Raw genomic sequence first — 27,523 nt, forward strand, 5'->3', positions numbered from 1 at the left:
TACTTTTTACAGTATCGCACAATTCTACTGTACTTGCTGTCGGAGGAAGAAGCTAAACTGTAAGGCTGGTACTTCCTGGTCCCAACCACAACGACGGGGGGGGCTCGGATTTGAGAGAGGCAAGGATGACCACAGAGTCAAGGCGCATGTCATTAGAGGAAATCACCCTGCGGTTCCGTAGAATTGGCCAAGAGGGGCTCGTTACTGTGATACCTTCACGCCGGTACTTCATCCATCTTTCTCTTGAACGATCCGACGAAGATCAAGCGGAAGTGACAACGTTGCTTGTGTGCGTAAGGCGGTCTGCAGTACTGTGGAATGTTGGTAAATGCGTCACACCGTACTTAAGACATTGGCACCCTATCGCATATAATAATGAATGGTACATCCTGCGTAGTTTGTGTAACAGCGCTGGTTGCACTCTTGGAACCTCTTGGCCATGTGTTTGATCCCTACCAAGGCCAAACTTCGCACATGAACATGTATCGGCGTGGCATGTCACTAGTTCATGAACAGTGCGTAGAGGCTTTGAAACTCAGCCAGCGTGGCCATGGCGATATCGTGCGGCAGGGCACAGTGCCGAATGTCAATATAGAACACATCGTTCCCCACGATGCTGGGGGATCGAATAATTGATCGACGGCATCTCCTGGAATCCCAAGGACGGCGCAGTTGATTTCCACGTACGCGCAATGACAGGCCGAGTCGAACCACGGGGCAGTATCTTGAACACAAGTGACTGGACACGGGGTGCGGAACAACGTGGTGGCGGCCGTTGTAAAGTACATCAACAGAATTCCCCACACGGATGGCGACAAGTGCGTTGTGGGGATAGCTGTCGGGCGAGACGACAGCAACGCACGTCGACAGCTGCAACGGTGGCCTGGTAAACAAAGGTTGCGGGCATCGAAGTTGCCGCGAATTAAAGGGACTAAGACCAATAACTGAGCCTAATACTGTAGTACCACATCATCCTTGGCCCGATTGATTTGACGTGGCAATGAAAGCCATTTGACAGATGAACTGTCAATATGTTACCAGTGATCAAATCCACGATTCGGTCGAATAAAGCGGTGATAATTAATAGAGATGTACTAACGTTAACGTTACCTTAAGTTGCGCAAGCTTATCAAACGAAGAATCAGGCTGCTGCTGCTGTCGTTGATGTGACTTTCAGTGAAGTTGCCCGAACAGGGCCTTCTTACATTAACAAGTACAACGAGCAGAAATTAATCCAATGCAAATGTGCAATCACAGTAGCTGCCCCCCTCGACCCAACACTGGTCATAGGTTTTCATAGTGCCGTCAAGCAAGGCGATGTGGATCAGTGTGGGCAAAAATTGAGGAAATAGGCATGACATCACTGATGACGAGCTAGCAATGTCTCACCCAGTGCGAATCTCTGATGGCCCTGTTGTCGTTCTAGTGCACAAATCCAGGGTACTTGCCATGGAAAAGTCAAACTGTGCGAACAACCACCACGGCGGCGGGGCCTCGGATTTGGCAAGGGGGTCACATAGGCGATTTTGCCCATTGATGACGGTCAACTTTGTCCCGAAGATTTGGTCTGTCTATATATAGAGAGAAGTAACACTGTCGCAAGTCTGTTCCAACACCTTGAATACGTTATATGGAATCTGCAATGATGCATACGAGCAATGAATGACTGCGGCATCCCCTGCGGCCCTGTTTAAGGTTTTGCAGCTTGCCATCGAGCGAGACTCGCCAATCTTAAATGCCTCGATTTGAGCATTTCGTAACTTCGTGTTTTGATTCCAAATTGAGTTTGGCCTAGTCGTTGTACTGAACTTCAAACTCACTTTTGGAAACGATAAGTATTGTCAAGATATGACACACTGTCGCAAGTTTGCAGTCAACGACTTGAACAATTTAGGCCCTAACTGCAAAATAGAAAAACTCATTTCAATGGGAAAGCGCAGCAGCCACCCCCTCTACGAGGAACTGGTCAAGGCATTCCACGATGCCATTGAAAGGGGCGATGGAGATGGGGTGCGAGCCCGATTCGAAGGTATTGTCGATTGTGTTGTAGCGAGGGCGTATTGATAGGTTCAAATCCCATTGCCAGCCCCCCACTGTACAGCAGAGCCTCATTTTATACTGCAAAAAGTATGAATGTTTGACAGTACAATGTGCCAGTTCGGATTGTTCAACGACTAAATCCTAACTGTCGCATCAGCAAATACAAAGTTCAGCGTAGTGCCATTTGTCAGCTTGTTGCATGAAAAAGTACAGCCGCAGGAACAGCACCCCTCTCGACTCGACCCTGGTCAAAGCATTCCATGGTGCCATCGAGCAAGGCGATTTGGATGAGGTGCGGGCCCAACTCGCAGCTCATCCCCGCTTGGCCAACACTAAGGAAGTAAAAACAGGCGTGACATCCCTAATGAAGAGCTCCGTCGCGCCAAATGCGATAGCCTTGATGACTCTGCTTCGCCAGCAAGGTGCAAATCTGGCAACGAGAGATGCAACCCGCAGAACGGTCCTCTTATACGCGTGTACCTGCGGCGCTGAACCAGCGACGGTGGACTTGCTCTGGAGCTGGTCGAGCCTGCGCCCTTCCCCCGATTTGCGCTGGACACATTGCGACTCTAACCACGATGGTGCGATGGTGTTAGCCGTGCGCAGTCGTAACGTCGCCCTTTTGCATCATTTGTGGTCTATTGTCCCAATCTCAGCCCAAAGCAATGCCAGCAACCATAGTCTGAAGCAATTGAAAGCAGCCATTTCAACCAACGACGAAGACTTTATCATCGAGGTCATGAGCAATCCGTTGATTCAACAAGCCGTCAAGGACGAAGACGAGTTTGAGTACGAATATTGGGTTGACGACTGGTCGAGCAGCGATGCTAATACGCACGACATCAAGATCACCGTCGCATGTTGTATCAAGAACGCCATCGACGCAAACCTGCGGCGTGTAGTGGACTTGTTCGAGCGCATCAACCCAGGGTACACTCATGCGACGCTGTTTTACTATTGCCACACTATGCAACCATGTGAAAGTGCCGAGTGGAGTGACTTCACCTCACGATATGTGTGGGAATCGTCACAAGACATTGTGCGACCTGCCTTGTTGGTGCAACGCCAGTGGTTGCCTGGCTTAGTGCCCCTTGGTCACCACATTGCGTCGTACTTGATGCCACTCATGGCCCAAGTGTACAAACGAGCACAAATCCGGATCAACGACTTTGAAATCAGCGACGATGGCGGTTCCTCGTACGATGGATTTTACTCCTGCTCCGAGGACGGTGGCTACAGTTCGTAGTTGATGGCTAATCAACATGTACATACGTATTCAGAACGCCGTGCCTCTTCGGTTGGAAGTGAACAGGCTAACGTTGTCCACGGATATAATTGTGTCATACTTGTTGAGGCCCCAGTGTGCTCAAAACTACTTCGACCGGGTAACACTACTTTCAAGGACAGGTCGAACCGTTGGGTGAATCACTGTGATCTCTTCCTGTCAGACAAGTTCATCCAACCAAGACAAGTAGTGTCTCGCTGGTTTCAATGCATCAGTCCCCCCCCTCTCGACCCGAAGCATCGACCAAGGCAATGTAACGGAAGTGCGATCCAACTCAAAGCTCAACCGCGACTTGCCAACGACGACAAAGGGGAACATCGCTCATGAAGAGCTCCGTCGCGCCCAATGCGATAGCCCTGGTACCGCTACTGCGTCAACACAACGCAATGCAAGATATGCTTGTACGCTTTGAATGGGGCGCAGATCCGGCGACGGTGAATTTCGTCATGAGCAGGTCAAACCAGTGTCCGTCCCCCGTTTTACATTGGACGGATTACGATTTCAACGGCCCAAATTCACAACAGCGCCCGTTTGCGGCATTTGTGGCCGGTCGTCCCAGTCTAGAAGACTTCTGGGACGACATGAGTGAGCGATTTCAGTGGGATTGTTTTCTTAATGTTATCACGATGGTTGGACCTGGTTTGTGGGTAGTACAACGTCGTCGGTGCTTAATTACGTGGCTGCTTGGAAGCCCTTGGAGATCATCATATTGCGTCGTACTTGACCCCAACCGAGGACAACCTTGACGAAGAAGGACAACTCCGGATTGGCAACATCGTTTGTTGCTGATGGATTGCAAAGTCCACTCGTATATTGGAAATGGCTGGCTGGTTTGATGGTGTTGGCTCGCGTCATGAGGTCATTCAACCTAGCTTTGGACCAATTGCATTGTCGAAAACTCCGAATTTACTGTATCGCAGTCGATGGTCTTGTTGGATTCATCTCTGGATAAGCGAGTAGTTATCGATTCGCCAACTGATGCTCTTAACCCCTAACGTTATAGGATTTACATCCATAAAGCTTTTGTGCTGCTCATTCTTTGCCAAATAAATCTATCGATCGATTCTTCTTTGTCCTGACTTTTTGTATATCTAACGATCGTCCAGTAGCACACTAATTTCAGTCACACCCTAGTATATTGGTTAAAAAGTGAATTTGATTGGCTACTTGATTAGAGTTCTGGATTTTGATTGGTCGATCTTTGATTGTCTGCCGATTCATTGAGGTCCAATTTCGAATCGACTTGAGAATCAATATACTATGGACTAATGTTATATAAGCTTATTGTAAACGTTAGTAGGAATCTTTTTTGCATCCATTCATATGCATCCACAATCTATGACCCTCGTTGCCACCTTCTGTTTGATATATTCGACGATAGCATTATTATCGCTTAACATTGCAGCGATGCCAGTTAGCTACACATACATCCGACCCCGCGGACGTCGTTCTGCTGGGTCGCCTTGCCAGTGCTTGTACTCGCGGTTGGATAGAATGTAGCGCAGTTCTTGAAACTTGATCAAGTTCTGCGTCTCTCCGTACGCCTTGGTGGCCATTTTGACCATGAATCGCTTCGGGTGCAGCTCGTCGCCCTTGTGTGTACGTCCTCGAGATTGCAAGTCTTCAAACAGGTCAATCACCACGTCGTACTCTTCCTTCTTCGATGCAATGAACATACCCAGCTCGGTCAACCGGTAGCCTACCACCACCACCGCCGCCGTGACTAATCAACTAACCACCTACTAATCAAACGAATTTACCCAAAGGAAGGTCAGGGTTGCCACGCATGGTGACGATGATCTGCAGCGCTTCATTGGCCTTGCCCATGTCATACAGCCATCGCACGGCGTGCTCGAGCGCCACGTACGACAGTGTGTCGCCCGATTCGAATGCAAACGTGAACAATCGCATGACAGTTTCAAACTCGTGGGGACTGTGGCCGCCCTTGGCTATAAATTGGCGGTACCCAAAGATAAACAAGTCAGAGACACGGCTGCCATTCCACCCGTGGGTCACGTCTTGATACTGGACAAAGAAGGCCGCGATGTCCTCGATCTCAAGCAGATGGCTCCACCCTGCGAACAGCCGATACCGCGCCATGCCGGACAGCCGTCCCAGCTCATGGGTCTGCATCAGATCTAGCAGTTTGATGGACATGTCGGCGTGCACTGGCGCCGCCCGCGACAGCAGCATCTTGGCGATGCGGAACTTGAACGCGGCCGACGGCGACGGCAGCCGGACGAGGTCTTCCACCACGCCGACCGCTTCCGTGTATAGTTTGGCGTCCCAAATCTGCTGGAGGGCGATTTCGTACGGCACTTCGCTCGCCACTGGCAGTGCATCGTAGTGTTTGTTGGCGTCCCACAAGTGCAAAGCGCGGCGGATGGCCTGAACGCGGACCTGGCCACTGGATGGTGATGATGGCGACGAAAGGGGGGGAGCAGCCGACGACGAGGATGATGCGTCGACCAAAATGTGGTTGAGCAGTGTCACAGATATGGGGTACCCTGCCGCGGCGGTGGCTTCCGCAAGGGACAAGATCGTGAATTGAGGACACTTGGGTCGGCTCTTGATGGCTGTGGTGATAACGTGGAAGTACGTGGGGCCGTTGGGCGTGAGATGTGACGCGAGCATGGCGTGGTAGATCGTCTGCGCCGTCTTCCAGGCCTTCAAGTGGCTACAGGCTACTAAGAGCGCGTTGTAAATCGGGCGCGACAGCGGCGCCACCTCCCCCACGTGCCTATCAATATGTGTACAATAAATATATATCAATAGATAAATTTATATGAATGCATTAGTTATTTTTATTATTTATATGTCAACGAACGAATACACATTATAGGATGCAAGAAGAAGCAAGCCACCAGATATATATAAACCCAACATAATTACATCAATATTTATCTTTATATATATATATATATCGAAAATAACGTTGAAGCGTGGAATAGTATTTATGAGATCAGGACCCTGTCAAAGATATCTCAACAATGTTATAGTACACTTTTCTATCGAAAGGGAAGACAATATATATAATTTGGGAAATCCACAAATTTTCACATATATTTGGGAAATATATATTTGCGAAAACGAACTGCAAGTTGGAATGATATATATGATTCATGATACCACATATACGAACGTACCAGTCCACAAACACGTCGAGCGAGTCTGCAAATCGAGATTGCCGATTCAACGATAGAATGTAGTAGAACCGAAGGCGGTTGTGCAGCATCGGAATGGTCTTCTCGGCTTCTTCAAACAGGCGCACGACTTCGGCGTAGTTGCCCAAAGCCACATGGGACTGCATGGCCCATTCATAAGCGAATCGATTCAGGTCGGATGATGGAACGGTGTCGAAGGCTTCCACGGCCTTGGCGTAGTTCTTGTCGAGGACGGCTCGTTCGAGCACGACCAACGGCGTAGGCGGTTTTGTCGTCGGCGTGTACCTATACGCGTGATCTAACGTCGACTTGGGCTCACGTGCCACAAGTTTGAATGCTTTCTTCTTCGTTTCATTGATTGAAGGAGCGGCTTGCGGTGCGCATTGCTCAACGGAGTCTGTCGTTGACTTGGATGTGGACGAAATGTGCTTTGGATGGAAGGGAACATCCTCCGATAGTGTTGTGACAATGCGAAACCTTCGCTTCACGGGAATGGTCGACATCCCTCGCATGAAGGTCCGCAGACCTTCCTGCTGGGCGTTCGGAAGCCCGACCACGGCACGACGGAGCATTCCTTGGTGGCGAATATAATGGCGATAGGGAATGCGACGATTATGATTCGCTACATATCTACCAATCAAATGTTGTACCTTATGAAAACTTCGACATTTGATTGGCCTCAACATTTCTATTTTAGCGAATCATTGAATCATAATCTATCTACCAATCAAATGTCTTCCTTGAAATGCGTCGCCATTTGATTGGCCTACACGATTTCGTTTTATCGAATCAAATAATCGATTGATAATTGTGAATTCATATTCGAGTGCAACATGTTCTTACTACCACGGAGCCAACGTGGATGTGCCTGTTCGATGCTCCATGTACACCTGCGCTTTGCGGACGAGCACCTGGTACCGCCGGGAGTCGACGACGATGTTTCTTGCCGTCAGCTTCTCATGCACTTTGAGCACTTCGTGATGCTCTCGTCGGTCGCTGAATCCCTCCATGACGCTGGTCGCAAAAAAAGCATCGTCCCAGAGTTGGTCTTGATATTTGGATCGCGCCAAGGCGAGGACGGTCTCCAGTTGCTCGTAGCGAGTCAGTTCGCGCACCAGGATGTCGACGGCCGCCAAGTGAGGAACGAAACAAGTAAGGCGGGGGTCCTCCATGCAAACTTCCCACAGCGACACCGCCACCGACACGTGGCCGCGGGACACCAACTCCACGTACATGTCCGCGACAGGGATCGTTGGAACCAAGGCATGTCGATGATCCACATACCACGCCAATCCATCTGAAATCTTGGTGGGGTTGTCGGCAAGATGGCGGGCATACATCCTGCTGAACAGGTCCACGGTGCGCTTTCCCGCGGGGATCTTGTGTGTGTTCATCAACTCAACCATGACGAGGGCACTCGGCATGTCGCGAGACGCTAGCTGCTCTTCCAGCAAGATGGACAACGCGTACAAATCGTTTTGGTCGGGGGTGGGCGGCACTTGAGCAAAGTACGTTTGGACCATCTCGAGCTTCTTGACCGACGAGATCGACTTGTCATGGAGGGAATCGATCACTCCTTCACCCAATGACGGAATAATTTTCTCAGTCGACATCACCAAGGGAGATGCATGGTAGGGTCGTCGTCGAGGTAGGCCTAGGATGCGAGCACCAAGCGATCTCCTCGCTCCTTGCAACGAGCGCTGCATGACGATTGATGGCGATGGGTGGAAAACATTATCCGGAAAACGACGAATTTGATTGGATCAAAACATTTTCTTTTTAGCTAATCCCATTGCATTAACTGTTAATCGGACGCAAATCCAGAGTACGACGGTTAATAATAGAACAGTTTGATTGGATAAAATGAATCCACTTCAGCGAATCCCATTGCATTAACAGTTAATCCTCATTCGCCTCTTGTTGCATGTCAAGTCCATGATCAATGACGGTTTACATCGAATTTGATTGGATAAAAATATTTCTTTTTAGCGAATCCCATTGCATTAACTGTTAATCGGACGCAAATCCGGAGTACGACGGTTAAAATTAGAACCGTTTGATTGGATAAAATGAATCCTCTTCAGCGAATCCATTGCATTAACAGTTAATCAGACGTTAATCCTCATTCGCCTCTTGTTGCATGTCAAGTCCATGATCCTGCTGGAGAATGCTACGACGTAGTTAGTCACAACATATAAGAAATACTAAATCAAACCGATAGAGGCAGCGCAACTGATGCTCTGGAATGCCTGGAACTCTGGACAAGTCGAGTCGGTCCCATCTACAGCCATCCATTATCATGTATGAGAAACGACTGTACTAGTAGTATATCGTGAAACACTTACGGAAGTTGGAAAAAGTCGGCTAGGGAAATCTACATCGAATTGTATGCTTGTGAAGCGAAAAAGAAGGGGGTACTAAAGTACTGTACTCGGTCCATCAAGTATTGGGCACAATACGGATTCATGGCTTTGGTTGACGCCACCAAACGCTCCAGTTGGCTTTCGTCTTCGGGAAATGTCAAATCCTCGGGAACCTACAGGTATATATATATATATAGCTAGATATATCTCGGTTGCAATGTCTGTAGCGTACAGTGTTGTTGGGCTGACGAATTATCTGTTGAATGTACGCTGCCGAGTCAAGCGGCGAGTTGCTACACCTTGGACGATGAAAGATCATGCAAAGTATTTGATTCCTGACCTGATCATTGAAACCACTGGAATCGACAAGCCCATCGCGGCAGTACTGAATGCAAGATAGCACTGCTCGAGTTTATCCGTTTCCTTGGCATAGCCTGGGGGGTAATTTTCTACATGTATACATAGCAGCCACTTAGGAACGAAAGTCAAGAAGACGAAGTACCTAGAACAACCCATATCTTGTCCATGTTGTGAGTCGTCGAAAGAGGGTGTGTTAACGGTACCGACGGACCTTTGCAAACTACACCAGTTGATGTCATGTCATCTAACTGTAAATATCAATTTTACGGTATCACCTGGTGTTGAATCTGGGCGATTTGATACGCAAATTCCTTGGTTTGAGCGTCATCTACATTATTCAGAAAATAATACATACCCCATCGGAGAGAGAGAGAGATACATTTTACAGGAATAGTATTGTGAATTCGCTATAACATCCAAGATACGCGTGGTTTGTCTAATCAATATTGAATCATGCTAGAGTTCTAATTGGTTGAATATACATCTCCTTTCTGTAAGAGCCAATCAAATCCACTCCAAAATTGGATTAGCCAATAGCGTCGATTCGTGATTCGATTCGGCGGCGAAATTCGATTCGACGGGGTCTGGAAATTCGTATCGAATCCACAATACCAAGGAAAATTGATTTCTCCACGACACAAATGCCAGTTTGGAGTCCCACGATGAGGCTCAATGGAGGATCCAACTCTCGAAGAAACACGTTGATACAGTCGCCCTGTCGCAAGGCTAAGGCTGCCACGTCATCCTACACATGACCGTACGATGAATCAAGCCAATTAGGGGATTCTCACCGATAAGGGAAAGTCCACACTGCTCAAGATTGGCCACGGTCCAGATTGATTGATGATGTTCGTGTTGAACTTTGTCTCGGGTGTGACAACGATAGGCTCGTCCTATTTCGAATAAATAAATCCTCATATTGTTTAGATAAAATCTGTCATTCTCTATAAAAATTCATGTATAAAAGGAATAACGTTACTATATGTATTGTGCTTTCGAGTGAAATTTCGTGTTGTGGTGTTGGAATTTAAATCGATTTGATTGGCTACCTCAGATGAGCTCAAAATTATTAGCCAATCAAAACCTTCTAAATGAAATTCAACAACCAATCAGATCGATTGTGGATCGGTTTGCGCGACCCAAATTTGTATCAAATCGACAATCAAATCAGAAATTCTGTTACATCCTGTGTAGAAAACGGATATAATTCGGACAACATGAAAGATGAAGTAGCGGGCGGTACCTCCTCTTGTTGGTGAACAAGGTGACGCAAGCGGAAGATATAGGCTGGCCCAAGTACCCGTTCAACTTTCGACCTTGTCACGCACGTGTGCACGAACGCCACGCACGCATCAGTGCCATGTTCGTCCAACACGAGCAACATTAATCTAGGCAATAATGACTGGGAGCACATAAGTAACACTACCGCACCGCAGCGTATGCACATAAAACAAGTCCCGGATGATTTCGGCGCGCTGGGTCTTTTCGTTTATGGTCGTAGACGTGTGGATTATTCGTTTCAGATCCTACCGTCACAATGACCATATGGTATGAATAATACATGGACATTCAAATGTCCGTACCAGGTACTTGGCTTGCACTTTTGAGCGCAACGAGCCAATCGATAGATGTTGCAACGCCGATTTCAACGGCGTTTCTTGAATCTGCAGGACCTTTTTGGACGATAAACTCCAAATCAACGGACGTGCAGCGTGGGAAATTGACTGGCTCAACGACGAATCCTCAGCATGGCCATTCGATGTGGTGTTTGCGGTGGAATGCTCAATTGTAGTCGACCGCGTGCGCAATCGTTTTCGACGACGATGGGCGGGTTCTTCCGGCTTGTGCCGCTTGTTTGATTTCTCGACAGAGTGCTCCTCAGGCGCAATGAGATGTGGAGTTGGCTGCAGCTCGCCGCCAGCATTGCAATGATGAGGCACGATGGCTCCTTCGTTCACTTCTTCGTTGTCCTACAGCACATGTGTAAGAACTCCATATTTCAACTTGTGATATTCTTACAGGAAACAGTATGTCCTTAAAGTTGGACGATGCAGTCAGCCAAAACGTAGGCATGTCAATTGCCAATGTGGACGGGGATATCCGCTGAAGAGCTGGTGTGTGGGACACGGCCAAGATATCCCTTGTGAACGCTTTGAACGACTCGATAAATGCGATTTCGTCGTGGGACCGGTGGACATGTGCCGATGGTGGCAGCAGCAACTGCTGGATCCGAACGTTGCAAGTTGACGTAGGCTGTGGAAACAGCGCGTCTTGCAAATTCGAACAGGCCGACGTGTGGTCTACGAATGTGTTAGAGCATCATCCTATACATTCAAGGTAAATAGTACCAAAGATGGACACGGAGAACGCTTTAGGGGTTGGACGCACGAGGTGGCCATCGAGCAAGGTACTTTTATACATGGTCGCGTGCATTTCGTCGAGAGACGTCGATGTCCTGCATGATGGCATGTTCGAACCAACGTCAAGCGGCTCAATCTCGACAAGCGGCTTGGTCATATGCGCGGGCGGTGAAGCGGCAGGGACCAACACGTCCAGATAGGTCCTTGGGTCGGGACAAGACATGTCGTCAAAGAGAAACAGAATCGACTGGCGAGAGTGCTCCCAATCAATGCCAGTCAGTTCAACGCAGCCGTCCAAAAGGGTGGGGTGGAACGCTATTCCGACAGCGGCGGTGTGGTGGTCGAAGGGGTCCAGGACATCGACCTTGTCGAACGCAACGTCTTGCGCCACAATTGATGGTTCTACATAGCATTGTCACATTGAAAGTAATAATATTAGAGTGATACCGTGTTGCGAAATCTTGACGGGAATAGTGTCGAGCGGTGTTTCAACAGAATCTTCCAACGCCGCTCGCCGATTCAATTCTTCGTACCAATTGCTACGCTTATGTTCATAATATCATCGACGTGTGTATCTGTGTGCTCACCAAGCTATTGAAATGGCTTCGTCTGATCCAGCAAGGGTAACATCGTCGTAAATGGGCATCGACATGCCTTGGACATCAATTGTCGATTCGATTTCGAGCTCAAATGGGCTATCAATTTTGCCCATCGGTTGCGTTTCGACAATATCGTCCACTATAAAGTCGTTAAAAAGGAAGTGTCCATCCAAAAGTGTCGTACCATTAGCTGCAAGACATGGTGCAACGACGTCGTCGTCGGAACGAGTACTCCATAGGATTCCATCGGTAATGCTGGCACATGTCACGTCGACATCGAACATATCAAACACCACGACGTCTCGAGGCAGTCCACCCGGTTTTTGAGCGTATTCCATGAGGTCCATATTGAACACCGCTTTTGGAAGCCGAACAATCTCTATCGATGGATTGTCGACATGCACTTCATGCCTTTTCAACTTAGCAAGGAACCTCTTCCTCGACGCCTTTGCTTCTTCTTCATATCCTGTTCATATACGCATCAAGTCATCATGCTCCTTTCGCGCTTCAAGAGATCGTACTCGTCCAGTTCGAGGGATCGGTCCTGAAGAACATCGTCACGGCGCGTCCACCCCGCACTTTCCACGCGCTCAAAATTTGAAAATGGCACCTCTGATATCATTATCCGGACAAGAACCAACATTCTGCCAAAACCCGAATGTCGCGTGGGCGTCAACTCCAAGTGTTCCGCCACTTGTGGGGCATCGAGCCGGCGGTGGACGTCGCAACCAACCTGAAATTAGTTCCCCAGCTCAAGGCGCTGGGATACAAGGGTGTCGAAGCCAGCTTGAGTGCGATTCAAGCGCACGGAGGAGCGGCATTCCTCGACGAGCTCAAGGCCCATGACATGAACCTCATTGTGGGGGTGTATTCGGGATGGACAGACTATATTCCTAATGCGTGGGAAGAAAAGAGTGCCGACGAACACCTCAAGCAGTTCGAAGACGAAGTGAACCAGGCGCATGCGCTGTCGTTGCGCCCCGTCATGCTAAACGCACACGCGGGTTGCGATCACTGGAGCGACCGCGATTGCGTCGAGTTCTTCTCCGCAGCCTTAGAGCGCATCCCCCATACCGGCGACATCCCCATTGCTCACGAAACCCATCGAGGTCGGGCGCTGTGGAACCCATGGAGAACATTGCACGTGCTCGAACAGTTTCCTTCCTTAAAACTCACGCTGGACTTTTCGCACTGGGTCGTCGCCGCCGAGCGCTTACTCGACTCGGAATGGGACCACCAGTGGATCGAGCGCGTTCTGCCGCACGTCCTCCACGTCCACGGACGCATCGTCTCGGACGAAGCGCCCCAAGTCATCGACCCGCGAGACCCACACGCCAAGCCCTTCGTGGACCGGTTCGATCGCTTGTGGTCGCAGGTGTGGCAAGTCCAAGCGCGGAAGAACCTCATCTCGACGTTCACGCCTGAATATGGGCCGTCGCCGTACACTCCGATGGCCCCGTTCACCGGCGCGCCATTGAGTGACGTGTGCGACGTGGTCAACTTCGAAACGCGTCGCCAACAAGCTCGCTTCGCCACGAAGTACAGTTTTCCACACTGATCATCTCGTGGTGGTGTTGCCGCCATCTAATAATGTGTCATTACTGGTTGAATTTACGATTATAAGATGATTATAATATGATTATCTCGTGTTGCGTTTAATGTTAGAATTCACGATGAAATCAGTACTGTTAGAATTCACTGTTATAATATAATTATCTCGTGTTGCGTTAAACGTTACAAATTCACGATTACTGTGAAACAATAGTATTAAACTAGGCACTTGCCATACTGAAACTCAGATACATTTGGTGATTTTATTTATACAGTGCTTGCAACTTCTTACTCTCCATAGTAGTCGCTCGCATTAAGGAGAGCCGAGACGTGTTTCGTGTCCAGTCGCTGTACGTCCGTGGGCACGAGTGCCTTCGCGGCCACGTCCGGCGCGTCGACGGGTGCCGTCTTGGCCTTCTTCTTCGCGTCGGCCGGTCCAGCCGACCCTGGCCGCTTCTTGTCGTCTGCTTCTGGCTTTTCAGGCTTGATGAGGATGTACCTTGGTTCTGTTTACACGAGGATACCATGAGATAGGTACCATCGATGAGCACGAACCTCCCGTCGCCGAGATGCTGATACGCTTGAAGTTGGTCGGGGAATTCTCAAAGTATCCCCTGTGTATGCATTCGCATGAGTACCAGAAAAGAGGGCTCCTAGGAGCATGTGTACGTACTTGATCAACGACGCTAGGGTGTCGCGCCCGCCAACTTCGTACTCAATGTCGCGGAAACTACACATCCATAAGCTTCTACGTTCAAGGGAGGCGGGCTCATGGAGGAAGAGCGCACCATTTGAAGATGGAATCCACCGTGTCGTCCACGGTGAGTCCCGTTGTGGACGCAGCCGGCTGCGGCGCTTTTTCAAACCCCTTTTGGATCAGCTTGAGACCTGACAAGACTCCACAGGGAGACTTGATCGCAGGTAAAAAGTAAAAGCGAGTGGAGCCAATTTTTAACGGCAGTTTGGGCGTCAACTGCACCGTCGTGCCCTTGTTAACTGGCCGACCTGGAAGACACAGCATGAGCCGACGACGAAACCAAGTGACAGAATGTACCTGCCACGTACAACGGGTTCTTGCCCAGGCATTCAAGCTCGAAGCACGACTTTTCCGCACTCCAATTGATGCGGGCATGCGTTCGCGACACCGACATTTGGTCCCCCAAGCAGATGCGTCCTTCTGGCTGGTTCTCCAACGACCCCCGGCCCAGCTCCACGGGCAGCTGGGTGATCACCACCTCGAATGGCTCAGTGTCATTCAGCTTGCCTTGGAGCTTGGCGTACGCAAGAGGCGGTCGCTTGCTCAAGAACTCCTTCTCAAGCTTCTTCTCGTCGTCCGTCACCGACGCCATCGTTAGAATTATTCGCGCCGTGTCAACGTTGTCATCTGATTGGATAAAATATAGATTCATTCTTCTTGCCGATTGGCCAAGCTCAAGATAACCAGAATCGAGCCGCCCTTCCACGATGAAGGCAACGGAGTCCGTCCATCGGCTATCTTCTATGTATGTACCCAAACCGAGCTCTATGTACGCTCGGCACAAAGTCTTCACTTCACGGGGAACACTCATGAGATGCCTTCATGACACCGACGTCATACACTCAACCACGATACTACGTACTTCCAAGTCCTAGTTCGTTCCTGCTGGGACGACTACTCACTCAGATACAACACATCCAATGTAATATCGCCTGGGCTGCTGTTTCCCTCCATTATTATGTCGCCTTTAAGAAGAACAAAAGCACTGGCTGGTGTCCCTATCGTCTCGCGACGTCAGGTCCTCTGGCCGGTGCCTTCCAGCAAGCAAAAACTGTTGAACCATTTACAAGCGGCCGCCCGTGCCGGCCAACGACTGGACGAGTTGGTCTTCGTCGCGGACGACCTTGGCGCCCTTTTCTTGGGCACCTTCTTCGTGCAGTTCCATCAACTTGGTCACGTCAAACTTGGGCTTCTTCAACACCTTCATCTTGCGCACAAACACGTTTTGGAGGGGGAAGATGCCTTGGCACGCCTTTTCGATTTCCTTGCCGATGATTTCGGGTTGGAACTTGAGGTACAAGTCCTTCAATTCCGACTTGGACGCTTGCTCCGTCATGATGGTCGTCATTTTCTTGCGAATTTGACGGATCTGCGCGGTTTGGGCGTAGCACGTCTTCTTTTGCTGGTTCGGGCGCTTCTTGGTGAACGCGATGCTGAAGAGGCGGACCGTGTACCCGTCCGTGGTCTTGACGTCCACGAAGGCTTCGATCAGCGTCTGCCACTTCTTGATCAACGAGCAGATTTTGTCGCGGGTGAAGTCCATGCCGTGGAAGTTCGTGATCACTTGCGTGCCTTGCACGTCCTCGACGGAAAGGCGCACCTTGCGGAACGATTGGTCTTCGTCCTTGTTGAGGTCCGCAAGGCAGACTTCAATCACGCGGCCCTTCAACCCTTCGGACGCGATCTTGGTACCGGCGGTGCGGTTGACCAAGGTCTTGCCGATGGTGCGGGTTTGGAAGATACCGGGGACACGAATGTCGTACCAGTCCTTGCGGGTGAAAGGATCGACGCTATAAAGGACATGACATGAGCCTACCGTGTCCTCCATACACATTCACTTACGCCTTCTTCTTGCCGCCCTTCTTGCCCTTGGTCAATCTCTTATTTTTGCCTACACATCACCTGATGAGCTCCCTGTGTCTCGTGGAATCGCGGGAATCATCCCACATGTCTTTCTCTCCTGCTCGGGACATGCATATATACAACATTCATAGAGAAGCATGCATCGTGGACTTACCCACAGCCATGTTGCGATATGATTCAAAGGCGAAATGAACCAATATAACATGGTTGGAGCTCAATCAACCAATAATTTTCGCACCACTTCATTGGTCCCCAGTGTGGTGTTCAAATCACACAGGTGTTCAAATTCATACAGGGATTCCGCCGACTCGGATAATAATGCACCATGTTTTTATTCCGCCATCATATCGCTACGTGTATTTTTAAACATAATAATTTATCGAACTTTGTGTCTGAGTTCCCATTGGCTAAAAATCCTTATCACTCCATGTCGTCCGGATACTGCTCGTTGATGTCCTGAATGACGGTCAGCACTCGTCAAAATCGCAATGGAACAAACCTCCATGCTCGTGGCAAAGTCTACTACACACTAACGTTAGCCCTTCCTTCGCCTAACCAAATCGATGTATTAGATGACGAGTCACTGTTACTGTAGCGTTGAGAAGCAGGTAGATGCAATGAAGTGAAGTGCAGGGACTGGCACTCGTCTGCGAATTTCAACACCGCCGCGGCATCGGTGGGACTTCCACTCGACGCCATTCGACAGTTAGGGCAGTTCATGAAAGTTGTAACTAGCTCAATGCAGTATCATGATTCATATACGACGTAGTCGATATGTGGAAGGGGTCGTTGTGTAGCTTTGAGATGGATGTGGAAGGAGGCGATGGTCGCCGTGCCAACTGGCGCAGCAAGTACGCGGCGGTTTCGCCCGTTCTTTCTGTGAAAACGGCGCTTGGGACTGTTTGGTCAAAAAACGTCCAATAAAAAGCCGTTATAATCACTTTAATGAACTGGATTGGCTAAAATTCATGGCGTGCAGTTTGGCTCTTGCGCCCCTTCAGTGCTCATTCTTCCACCGCATATCGTAACCTCATGGCGAAGCGCCCGTCCACGAAGTCGGTTGATGGCCGACAACAGCCTGTCAATGCAGCGAATCCTAGCCAAGTCCACACCAAGAAGCGTCTGCCGGTGCTTCGGTATCGGAAGAAGGTTCTAGACCCGTCGCCGGAGCCACAGCATGGCGACGACGACAACCAACTCGACGAGCCAGACGACACGACTTCGTCCTGCCACGACAACCAGAGTTCCCGTATGCGTGCTGCATGTACATATCCACGTCGTCCCTTTCTCATTGTCGCCATGTGTAGATGAATCGAGTCCCGTGAAAGTGCATCCGATTCCGTCGTCGAAAGTGTATGTTGTCAACGTCCAGGACTTTTTATTCCACCCGCGGCACATTGTGGTCGAGCGACACAGCACGATTCGATGGGAAATCCCCGCCAACTCCACCACGGTGCATTCGATCCATGTCGGGTGGACCAAGAAGAAACCACCCCCGTCTACCACCAACGCGCCGACGTTGAGCGTTGACACCCCTACGTTTGAGCACACGTTCGACACATTAGGAACAATTCGGTACTCATGCGCGCTGTACTCGTTCATGACTGGGTCGGTCACGGTCGTGGCGGCGTTGACACCCGACGACACGTCGCGGAACGCTGTCTTTCTCGACTATCCCCATCCGCGAACGGTCCCCACGTCGCCCCGGAAACAAGTCACCGTCCCCTTCCACAAGCAGCTCGTCACGTGGCGGGAAAAGCAGCCCCCGCGGCCCAACGTAGAAGACGACGACACATTTGCCCGCAAGTCGAGACAGCGCATCAAGACCAAAGCCAACGCGGCCACCAAGCACCCCCAGTCCCCTGCCATAGATGCCACCCCCTCTCCACTATCTACACCACCTGCTACCCCTAGTACTTCTCCCAAAGCAACGACACACTCCTCCCTGTACGTCGCGCCGCTGACGGCGGCAACCAGTCCCACCAACCACCACGTGATTCTCCTCCAAGACTTTGCATTCTCCATCACGAAAGCGTCCGTGGTGGCGGCTGTCGGCGACGCTGTGTCGTGGGAGGTCAGTCCCGAGAACCCCGGCATGGTCGAACATGCACTGCAGCTCCGAGTGTTGGATCAAACGACTCTGGTCCACACAGCCACGTCGCCGCCGCTCAAGCCCGGCGACCGCTGGGGCTTCGCCCTCTGGCAGCCGTGCACGCTGTCCGTCCGGTGCGTCGTGTACGATCTGGTCTGCCCCAGCGTCCAAGTGGTGCGGCCCCCCTCCGCCTCGGAGGTCGACCAGCCACCCCCGCCCACCGACGTCATTTTGATCGGCGACGTCGCGTGTCCTGTGGCCACCGCCGTGTCGTCCCCACCGACCGAGGGGGCGGACGAAGGCAGCATCCTTGAGCTTCTGCACAAGTCGACGCTCAAGCAGCGCGCGTCGCGATCGAGCTACGAAGTGGAACATGGCCGAGCCATTCCAGGCTTTGACGCCGCCGCCGCCTACGACTTGATGAAACAACGTACGTATGGTTGGAACTAGTCAGTACAGTATGGGTAAACTGATGGTGTGGGTGGTCGCTGTAGGCTCGAGGGACGCCAAGCTGGATCCCCATGTCGTGTACGCATGTAGTCGCCGTACTGTCTTGTAACACAATCAACCACATACCATAGTGTGCTCCAGCTATTGTACCAGTGGGTGGGTTACGTACCGGCGGCTACATCGGGAATAGGAATGCCCTCAAGCATAGACTTTCTTGAGATAGCATCACTACAGTATGTAGCCAGTCCTGCACTCAGTAGCAACCACCTTAAGTGTAAATCACCCCGAAATACGACCGAGTATACTGTAGAGATGCGGTGAAGCCTACCAAGCCGTGCCCCAAACCACATAGGTCGTGATGACGATACATTTGGTTCTTGTTAGGTAAACTCGCGATACAGTCGATGCGACGGAAACATGCCCTGGGTTTGGGCTGGATGGTCGCAGAACTGGGCGGCGTCTGGTGTAGTGCTGCAGAACGGCGTGGCAGCCAGCGACAGCGCAGGGACCTGAGTCCGCCACGTGTCAGTCAGACTCGATATGTTGGTCAGGTCTGCGAGCACTGTGGTGAGGGCAGGGAGTGAGGTGAGGTCATGCGGAAGAGAGTCAAGGCGGGGGTTCTTGGATACGCTGAGTTCCCACAGCATGGGCAAGTGGGCGATGGCGTCGGCGTTGCTCAGGTCGTTGTCGTATAACGACATCTGGTTGAGCACGCGGAGGTGGTCGATGGACGTTGGTACGCTGGTGATGTGGCATGACTCGAGGAACAGCGTGTTGAGGCCTGCCCAGGCTGCAAATGTGTCGTTCGAGACATAAGATACTTTCGCGTTGACGATTTCAATGTCGAGGAGCGTGGGGGGTAGCGGTCTCTGGTAGATGGCCGGCGGGATCTCAACCAAGTCGGTCCTGACGAGCAGGAGGTACGACAGTGACTGGAACGCATCGGCGGTCAGCGCGGCGGTCGTGGGCCAGTCGACGATGGTCGAGTTGAAGATTTCGAGGCCAAAGAGCGACTCGAACCGGTCGAGGGGCGGCACAACGAGGTCGGGGCAGTGGGCCAGTATGAGCAGCTGGAGGTTGTGGGGGTCCAGCGTATCGAGCACTTGGGGGAGCTGGTCCTGGTCGATTGCTCGGGCGTGGCAGTTGACTAGCTGGATCACACAGCGGCAGTCCGTGGCGAACCAAGGGTACACGCGGCTGAGACAGCCGTGGGGACAAGGCACCTGGAGCGTCTTGGACACGTCGGAGAAGGTCACGGCCAAGAAGAGGACACCGACGCCCCAGAGGAGGCCGACGACGCGGCTCCACACGACGGCAACGTGCAGGGCCACCTTGACTTTGGTCGAGTGCATGTGCTTTCCGCGAGAAGGAGGCGGTGGCGTCCTTCGAGGGTACAATTGGGGGTGGTTGTGCACGGCGTAGTTGATGGTCGGGTGATGGTAGTCGTGCGCGACGGACACGATGCCTTCCAAGTTGGCCAAGCTCAAGTACGCCAGCACACACGGCAGGAGGCGGGAGCAGACGTCGCTGAGGTCGTTGAGGAAGAACCGGCGACCCAAGAGCGCAGCGTCGTAGAACCACACGTCGTCGTACAGGTGGCTGGTCTGAACCTCGTCGTCCCATGTAAAGTACGCTAAGTACGGCGCCACCGACAGCCATGGCAGCCCGCACTCGAAGAACGCCGTGAACCCCACGGTCGTCCAGATTGCCGCGGTGCGCTGGAGAACGGGGCGCATCCGGATGGTGAAAAGGAGCGGGGCCACGATGCAGTTCGCGGCGAGACACCCCGCCATGAGCAGGTTCAGGCGCGTTGACGTCGACAGAAACGTGACTTTGAACGCCTGGTACGTGTGCAACGCAATCGACAAGCCATGAGAGACGCTTGACCGGAGGCTAAAGTACTCTCCCTGGATCCCAAACTGCCCTTTGCCGATCAAGTGTTTGGTATAGAGGTGCCACAGCCGCCGCACCAACGGATGGCTGGGCTCGAACCCTCCGCGCTTGGACATGTCCCTGATCGCGCGGACCCGCTCCAGGCGCGTCGTCTGCCGCCGATTCCACGCCATGTTGACCAAACCGTACACGTGGAGCATCCCCACGGCGCAGCACATGACGACGGGCACGCGCAAGTCGTCCTGCAGCCGCATCGTCCGCCGCTCGTACTCGTGGCGTCCGGACGAAACGAATGCGTGGGCGTATGCCAACAAGCCTAAGTGCACGGCGAATGCCAAGCGCAGGCACGCCATCCACGCCCACAGAGACCAGAACCCAGTGGGGCCGAGCCGGTTCTCGGGCTCCCGCCAGCTCTTGGCCTTTTCAAACCGAATCGACACCATCGAGTGAAGGAACGACGTGCGCAACCGCGGCAGCAGTGACCCCATTGGTCGTCGCGTGGCCAGCTGTGGTCGCGTGGACATGGTCGACCCGGCTAAGAGTATTTATACTGCTTGAAATCATGAGTTGTTTAAGGAGTTACTAGTACGTCGGTTTCGTACATGCCACATCGACACGGCCAATCAAAGTAGAAAGTGTAACAGTACCGCAGACAGATCGTCAGGCCTTGAACTACTACTAGTAGTACTTCCTGGATTAACGTTTGGCTGACTACTAGAATGCCCTCGGTCGCCTATACATTTTTTCGATTAGGGGGGCAACTACAGCACTATGCGCGTTTCATTTGTTTCGAGGACATCGAGTCGTCGTCATTGCGTCGAGCATTCTTCTTTGCCTTCTTCGCTTTGGTTTTTGATTTGTTCCGACTGGTGGTGGCCATCACATGCAACACTTCCACCAGGCGGTGCTGGTAAGCAAAATGTTGCAACATCGTGATGGACGCGGCCGCCGTGTCCGTGACGGGGGTGTGCACGATGCGCTGGCGGACGACCGGGAGGCCGAGGGCGGCCGTGGCGCGTCGAAGGGCCTCGTGCGTCGGCAACACTTCCGTCGGATGAAGACTCAGCAGCACCGCCACCGTCGCCGCGCCGCCACTCGCCGCAGCCGGTTCCGGGGACGCATACATGGCATCCACCAACGTTTTACCGACAACACCACCGTCGTCATCACCGTCGTCCAGGTCCAAGACCACGGACGGCGCCACCGCCGCTGCCATCCACGCCGCCATGGCTTTCCCATCCTTCACGTCGTGAATGGATGTTGAATTCACGGCAGCACCACTACTTTGGCTGATTATCGCTTGCAAGATTTGAAATTCCGTCGGCGCCGCCTGGTGTTGCTCTGCCATACACGTCACGAACGTCTCTTGTTCAAACGTGACGTGGACGCCGTCTGCGAGCAAAAACGTCAGCGTCGTCGTCAAGGGGGGTGCTACTGTCGAGTCTGCGAAAGTTGCCGAGCCACGATCAACGTTTCCAGGGGGGGAGGGGGTCCCCTCGGTAGAGATGATGTCCCCTTGTATTGACGAGGATGTGCGCATGTAGTGGGATCGCCACAGCGTTACGACGGTGACCCGCACCATGGCCCACAGGGGGCCCTGCCGCTGGCCCAGCGCTGTCGAGAGGTCGGCTTGGCGCAGGGGGACGCTGCACAGCACATGCACATGCATGGGTGACGTGGACGAACCAGTCGATGATGTTTCGTGTTTCGTTGAAGCGGTCGTCAATTCGTGTTTCGACGACGCGAGTTGGTGCAGGAGCGCGGGGCCGAGCACGCCGCGAGCCTGGTGAAACGCTACGACGCTGAGGATTTTGCTCGTGAATTCCGGCACCGCGCCCAGCCGGACGCCGGTCAGCGGGATGTTCTTGGACGCGCAGACGCGGCGCAGAAGGGCGTTCTCGGAAGGATGCATGTCGCGCACGGCTCCGAGGAAGAGGACTACGTAGAGGTTGGGGTCGGCGGCGGGGAGCGGCGGCGGGTTGAAGCATGGAAGCTCCGACTCGCACGACTCATGGAGGTACCCCGCGACGACGGACGCGGAAGGAACATGCAGAAGCTCTGCGAAGATGGACTCCAAAGGAGATGCCGACGATGAGGATTTGGGCGGTTTGTGCTGGGATGTCCATTGATGCCACGCCTGCATCAGCGCCTTTTTGTTGGTTTTGCGAAGGACGACGTCGGGTTTGCTGTTGAGACCATGCTCCCGAAGGAAGTCGAGGGAGCAATGCGCTTGGATGTGCTCCAGCACTTGGCGCTTGCTGTCCATGTGCTGGACTGCCGCAGCCGACGACGTCGACGCACCCGACTCGGGCACGCGCTCCACGCGACAGGTCCATGGCGAGTCAAAGCGGTCCTTCGACGCAGACGACGACGACGCTGCGGCGGACTTCCACGCCGACACAATGTTCTGTTCCGTGGGCAGCAGGCGGCACGACAGCGGGTTGGCCACCGTCATGTGGATGCGTGCACAGTCTTCGTCGTGCAGCAGCACCAGTTCGCGACTGCTGCAATGCGCTGACCAAGGGCCATGGAGGAACGAAGACACACATCGCACCAGCGCATCCCGTCGGTTCCACCACTGACTCTCATCGCGCGTCGGTCGGTAGGACGCCGCGTCGCCGCCGCGCCCTTTGCACAGGAGCACCACTTTGACGTGGCACATCCCGCAGTCCAATCAACCTACAACCTGCAAATTATTATCCGGAATACGCAATCATCATCCGGATACATTTTTGTAACTGACATTTCAAAACCGTTACAGACAGCATATGAGAATGCTACGAGTACCTAGGGGTGCTTCTTGGCCAAGATCGTCTGCATCCTTCGCTGGTTACGATGATGGATACAGTACTACTAATCTGCGATACAGCGTGATTGATGTATAGCTTTGCCCTCGCTCCCCTTTTACCCACCAAGAACTACTATCAGTAGCTCCCTCGGCATCCTTCTTCCCATCGAATATGTAGCATGCATAGCCCAACGAATAATGGTTCGAATACATATATAATATAAATTAAGACACGCCATAAATATATATATATATATATATATATCGTTCGTAGCCACAAAGGTACAACCACATATGCGGCGGTCGTCACTGGTACTTGCACGCAAACTCCCACACTTCAAAGTTCACCACGCCAAAGTTGCATCGACTCGCCAAGCACCTAGAGAGCACACACATCACACTGTGTCACATATTTCCCAGCCACACTACGGTAGCAAGCAACGCCACTTCGTACCGATTGTCAAACGTCATCGTGGGGGTGCTCGTGCCTTGAGATAGGTCGTGGTTCAGCGCCCACGCAAACCCGCCCCTACTCCACCAGAATCATCGTTCCATGAGGTTGGTCATGAGATGGATGGACGGATGAAACGGACCCGCCGCCCATGGCAATCGTGTTCTCGTCGCTGAACAACAGGAGCGAATTCTTGCGTGTCCACGGAAACATCTCAAACTTGCGGTGACATGTAAACACAAAGCTCTCGCCCGTGCCAAAGTACAGCCCGCATGGCGTCCACGGCGCCGTCGCAAACCCGCCAAATATGTCGCCATCTTCGGTTTCCACGACGACAATGGTCGATTCCTGTCGTCGGACGCGGCGGAACAGCGTGTGCAGGGACGCGCCATGCTGCGCCAGACTGAACGACAGCTTCCAGTTCTTGTGCTTGAATCGATAGGGCAAGCATGCTTCAATCTACGACCACGACGATGATGATGATGTGATGGATGGTGGTCGTGATGGGGACGACGATGAGAACACAGCTACCTTGGGAACAAGGTACTTGGTAACCTTCGGATCGGACAAGATGTCGGCGGCAGTGCCGCCAAGGAGTTCGGGCATTTCGTAGATCGGCGACGAAGACGACGATTTCATCGGCTTTTCAGACATGGAACGTACGAGCAGAGATGACGGGTGCTTTCGGTCGTCGTCGTCCGCGTGGTGGTGGGTGCTACTTGCAGCAGACGTCATGGGATGCACCTGCAAGGACGCGAATGCACCCGCGACTTCCTTCGTGGGGAGGGACTTTGGTGCAGGTACTGACGGCGCGCGAAGGGTGGAGTGGATTGCTGCATGGTTCAACGATTGCGATCGGGTTTGTTTCTGGGATTTGTGTTCGTGGGTACTCACCGAACGGCGGTGTGGCTTGGCCGCATTGCGCTTGGCTCTAATGACATCAGTCAGTGCGGAACGTGGGCTATAGGAACAGAGAAGAACGGACGGAAGGGCGGACATACATGTCATGATGTCGATCGACGCAGGTAGGGTCATAGTCGCTCCAAGGGTTTTGCATCATGAGGAAGTAAGACGGACCTGGCGAGATGTCGGAGATGAGCACCATGCTGCTCTCTGGGTTGTTGCGGACTGAGATTCCTCGCGTCGTCGTGCCACTTACAGATCCGTGCGAAGAATGCTATGCTTGCACATGTCCCACGTCGACCGGCCGCGACATTCGAAGGAAGTTTACCGAGGCCGGAACATTGAGTTTCAAACGTTTCAAACAACATATATTTGCAGTTAAGGCAGTGAAAATGTGTTTAAAACGAGATACCACAGTTTAAAACGTTTGGCTGACGCGTCTGTTTCCCAAATTCCAGAGGTTTTTACGCCGATCAGTCAAAATAGTCGATACAGGACATTGAAGTTGAATCCAAAATCCAATTTGCTACTGGTACTGTATCTCATTTATAGGCGACCGTACAGTGTACATGCGAGGACGGATTGTCAGGGGTCATTCGTTGCGCTTTGAATGTACGGTCGTCGCCCTGCATACTATGTACTACTAGTATTACTGTAGCAATAGTGACTGCCAGGGCTTGTTCAGGTGAACTCCTACGAATCTGTACTCCTACTAAGCGTATGGCCGCCAGGTTCCCAGACTTGCCAAGTTACTGTAATTAGTACTGTACTGTATGCCCTTCAAACCTACACCATGCACAGTACCGTACTACGTATGTATACTAACGTAACTATTACTACTATATATCCTTGGCATTGTCATTGATGTACAGACCAGTATGCCACCTACACCAGTGCTTGGGTCGTTCAAGCGGGCCAGCACGGGGGGGTCGGGTCGCCTAACTGGTACGATTGTGTGAAGTAAAGTACCTTCTTAGGTATTAAATAGTATCGTTCTTCCTACTAGTACTACAGTAACGCAATGCAACCTATTCGTACTGTACACTTGTGTGACGGGCATAGATAGTACTATGCGTGTCTACGCTACATATTCTTGCTCGTTTGTGTCTTGCAATCGTGATGTCATTGACGCGGGGGGGGGGTGGAATCCCGAGGGGGGTGAGACTCCCAGTGCGTGTCTTTGCCATCTATAAGTTATAGTTGTCGCACACGAGCTCAAAACCAGGTCCAAGGCGGGCGTCGCTCGAAGGCAGCACTTCTCGACCATCATGCAAAGGAAGGAGAGGTAAACGAGATACAAAGGGGTATTAGTTACGAGATGGAGGAAGAATTATGGTTTGTGCCTTGAACCTTGCATGGCAGTCATATATTTTATGCTTTCAGACCTGTCAGCTTCACATAATTATTTGGTTAACGTTAGATTTCTGTCAAAACAACGTCTGGGACTGATTTAATTATGGGTCGGAATGATAATAAAACTTGTACTACTACAAACAGTGGGAATGATGATCATTTTTGACTGTGCTCACGTATAAGTTTTGTAAATTTATATTTGTACAACATACATTTATACAGGTATGGAGTATATTTGTGGTAAAGTGTAGATGCAATAAACTTTATAATATAATAAATTGTACCGTAACCTTACACTCGTGCAATCACTTTTGGACTGAGGTATACAGTAATTAATATTAATGTGATTAAGAGTATAACATGACAACTGCACTAACGTTACAGTAACTTATTGCACTGTCAACCATTGAAACAGGACTCACGCGTGCAAATGCTGAGCCTGCAATCAATGTATTCATTTTATCTGCAAACAAATATTTGCTTCTCTGAGTCCAATACTTCTGTACTACGCTCCAACACACAAAGGCTTACCGTTGGCATTTCGCAATTCAAAGGTTGATCAATCTGGATGCACGACCGACGTTCAATCTCGGCCGAATCCATCGTAATCGGTCCTGCACACACTCAAATCTGTTGCGATGTTCATACCAGTCTGTGGATTCGAGGTCGATTTTGCCATACACCAGTACTGTACTACACCTTTTTGCAGTTAAGTTGGACGAATGCCCGATGTATTTGGCCGTGCACCCGATATATTTGGTGGTGTGCCCGATATAATTAGCCATGTGCCCGTTAAATTTGGCCCGCCGAGGTCGTGTGCCCGATATATTTGGCGGTGTGCCCGATATAATTAGCCGTGTGCCCAAGCAATTGGCCATCTGCCCGATGAATTGTGTCGTGTGCCCGATGAATTGTGTCGTGTGCCCGATGAAAATAGAATAACTCAAATTAAAAATTGAACTCAATTAAAAAATGCAGTCGAAATGATACACATAACATCCTCGTTTTGGCATCACATGCCAACTTCCATGTCGTCCATCGCCTCCGCGCGTCCGTAAAAGTATTGGAGGCGTAGCGCGTATCGATTCAAACGGTTAGCATCGACCCCTATTCAAACTTTTAAGAAATGCAATAATGCTGCGAAAGTTACCAACGATAACCTGTTCAGCAATTCGCTCGAGATATTGAATTCGGAATTCATCTCGAGTCAAACCATTCGGTGGTGGGCCCATGAACGCGGCTAGTGGCTCA

At 51.5% G+C, this 27,523-nt stretch overlaps 11 protein-coding genes across 15 annotated transcripts; 3 read left to right on the forward strand and 8 right to left on the reverse strand.

Moving 5' to 3' along the window:
• Positions 1-2,239: 2,239 nt before the first annotated feature.
• H257_04488 (hypothetical protein) lies at positions 2,240-3,286 on the forward strand (the record flags this gene model as incomplete). Its single annotated transcript, XM_009829023.1, has 1 exon — positions 2,240-3,286. One exon carries the CDS (start codon positions 2,240-2,242, stop codon positions 3,284-3,286), a length of 1,047 nt encoding a protein of 348 aa, XP_009827325.1.
• A 1,388-nt stretch (positions 3,287-4,674) lies between these two features.
• Positions 4,675-7,075, reverse strand: H257_04489 (hypothetical protein). Its single transcript, XM_009829024.1, has 3 exons — positions 6,472-7,075; positions 5,086-6,065; positions 4,675-5,024 (listed from the first exon to the last, which is right to left on the reverse strand). The coding sequence occupies exons 1-3, from the start codon at positions 7,059-7,061 to the stop codon at positions 4,744-4,746; spliced, it is 1,851 nt and encodes a 616-aa protein (XP_009827326.1). The 5' UTR covers positions 7,062-7,075; the 3' UTR covers positions 4,675-4,743.
• A 211-nt stretch (positions 7,076-7,286) lies between these two features.
• Positions 7,287-8,198, reverse strand: H257_04490 (hypothetical protein). Its single transcript, XM_009829025.1, has one exon. It carries the CDS (start codon positions 8,193-8,195, stop codon positions 7,332-7,334), a length of 864 nt encoding a protein of 287 aa, XP_009827327.1. The 5' UTR covers positions 8,196-8,198; the 3' UTR covers positions 7,287-7,331.
• A 364-nt stretch (positions 8,199-8,562) lies between these two features.
• H257_04491 (hypothetical protein) lies at positions 8,563-12,760 on the reverse strand. 3 transcript variants are annotated; one of them, XM_009829026.1, is made up of 20 exons: positions 12,693-12,760; positions 12,356-12,637; positions 12,160-12,310; positions 12,020-12,111; positions 11,561-11,974; positions 11,232-11,512; positions 10,796-11,182; positions 10,644-10,738; positions 10,456-10,600; positions 10,004-10,105; positions 9,825-9,957; positions 9,488-9,540; positions 9,424-9,432; positions 9,355-9,370; positions 9,193-9,301; positions 9,085-9,145; positions 8,921-9,025; positions 8,835-8,863; positions 8,705-8,770; positions 8,563-8,659 (listed from the first exon to the last, which is right to left on the reverse strand). In XM_009829026.1, exons 1-20 carry the CDS (start codon positions 12,724-12,726, stop codon positions 8,605-8,607), a joined length of 2,619 nt encoding a protein of 872 aa, XP_009827328.1. In that variant the 5' UTR covers positions 12,727-12,760; the 3' UTR covers positions 8,563-8,604. The 3 variants fall into 3 exon arrangements, with proteins under 3 accessions (XP_009827328.1, XP_009827330.1, XP_009827329.1); XM_009829028.1 differs by having other exon boundaries at positions 8,563-8,770; XM_009829027.1 differs by having other exon boundaries at positions 8,835-9,025.
• Positions 12,761-12,824: 64 nt separating this feature from the next.
• Positions 12,825-13,825, forward strand: H257_04492 (hypothetical protein). The gene has a single exon (XM_009829029.1). It carries the CDS (start codon positions 12,830-12,832, stop codon positions 13,727-13,729), a length of 900 nt encoding a protein of 299 aa, XP_009827331.1. The 5' UTR covers positions 12,825-12,829; the 3' UTR covers positions 13,730-13,825.
• A 126-nt stretch (positions 13,826-13,951) lies between these two features.
• On the reverse strand, positions 13,952-15,136 carry H257_04493. Of its 2 annotated transcripts, XM_009829030.1 has the most exons (5): positions 14,777-15,136; positions 14,511-14,727; positions 14,396-14,452; positions 14,278-14,336; positions 13,952-14,228 (listed from the first exon to the last, which is right to left on the reverse strand). In XM_009829030.1, exons 1-5 carry the CDS (start codon positions 15,129-15,131, stop codon positions 14,011-14,013), a joined length of 906 nt encoding a protein of 301 aa, XP_009827332.1. In that variant the 5' UTR covers positions 15,132-15,136; the 3' UTR covers positions 13,952-14,010. The 2 variants fall into 2 exon arrangements, with proteins under 2 accessions (XP_009827332.1, XP_009827333.1); XM_009829031.1 differs by having other exon boundaries at positions 14,511-15,136.
• Positions 15,137-15,395: 259 nt separating this feature from the next.
• On the reverse strand, positions 15,396-16,555 carry H257_04494 (hypothetical protein). Its single transcript, XM_009829032.1, has 3 exons — positions 16,497-16,555; positions 16,322-16,370; positions 15,396-16,269 (listed from the first exon to the last, which is right to left on the reverse strand). The coding sequence occupies exons 1-3, from the start codon at positions 16,504-16,506 to the stop codon at positions 15,543-15,545; spliced, it is 786 nt and encodes a 261-aa protein (XP_009827334.1). The 5' UTR covers positions 16,507-16,555; the 3' UTR covers positions 15,396-15,542.
• A 796-nt stretch (positions 16,556-17,351) lies between these two features.
• Positions 17,352-19,070, forward strand: H257_04495 (hypothetical protein). Its single transcript, XM_009829033.1, has 3 exons — positions 17,352-17,591; positions 17,650-18,864; positions 18,929-19,070. Exons 1-3 carry the CDS (start codon positions 17,375-17,377, stop codon positions 18,991-18,993), a joined length of 1,497 nt encoding a protein of 498 aa, XP_009827335.1. The 5' UTR covers positions 17,352-17,374; the 3' UTR covers positions 18,994-19,070.
• A 165-nt stretch (positions 19,071-19,235) lies between these two features.
• On the reverse strand, positions 19,236-21,351 carry H257_04496 (hypothetical protein). Its single transcript, XM_009829034.1, has one exon. It carries the CDS (start codon positions 21,299-21,301, stop codon positions 19,265-19,267), a length of 2,037 nt encoding a protein of 678 aa, XP_009827336.1. The 5' UTR covers positions 21,302-21,351; the 3' UTR covers positions 19,236-19,264.
• A 117-nt stretch (positions 21,352-21,468) lies between these two features.
• On the reverse strand, positions 21,469-23,457 carry H257_04497 (hypothetical protein). Its single transcript, XM_009829035.1, has one exon. The coding sequence runs from the start codon at positions 23,437-23,439 to the stop codon at positions 21,547-21,549; it is 1,893 nt and encodes a 630-aa protein (XP_009827337.1). The 5' UTR covers positions 23,440-23,457; the 3' UTR covers positions 21,469-21,546.
• Positions 23,458-23,802: 345 nt separating this feature from the next.
• H257_04498 lies at positions 23,803-25,233 on the reverse strand. 2 transcript variants are annotated; one of them, XM_009829036.1, is made up of 5 exons: positions 25,018-25,233; positions 24,548-24,947; positions 24,159-24,475; positions 24,020-24,094; positions 23,803-23,944 (listed from the first exon to the last, which is right to left on the reverse strand). In XM_009829036.1, exons 1-5 carry the CDS (start codon positions 25,119-25,121, stop codon positions 23,872-23,874), a joined length of 969 nt encoding a protein of 322 aa, XP_009827338.1. In that variant the 5' UTR covers positions 25,122-25,233; the 3' UTR covers positions 23,803-23,871. The 2 variants fall into 2 exon arrangements, with proteins under 2 accessions (XP_009827338.1, XP_009827339.1); XM_009829037.1 differs by having other exon boundaries at positions 24,020-24,475.
• Positions 25,234-27,523: the final 2,290 nt, after the last annotated feature.

The sequence above is a fragment of the Aphanomyces astaci genome (assembly GCF_000520075.1).
Source record: "Aphanomyces astaci strain APO3 unplaced genomic scaffold supercont1.7, whole genome shotgun sequence".
Taxonomy (NCBI): domain Eukaryota; phylum Oomycota; class Saprolegniomycetes; order Saprolegniales; family Verrucalvaceae; genus Aphanomyces; species Aphanomyces astaci.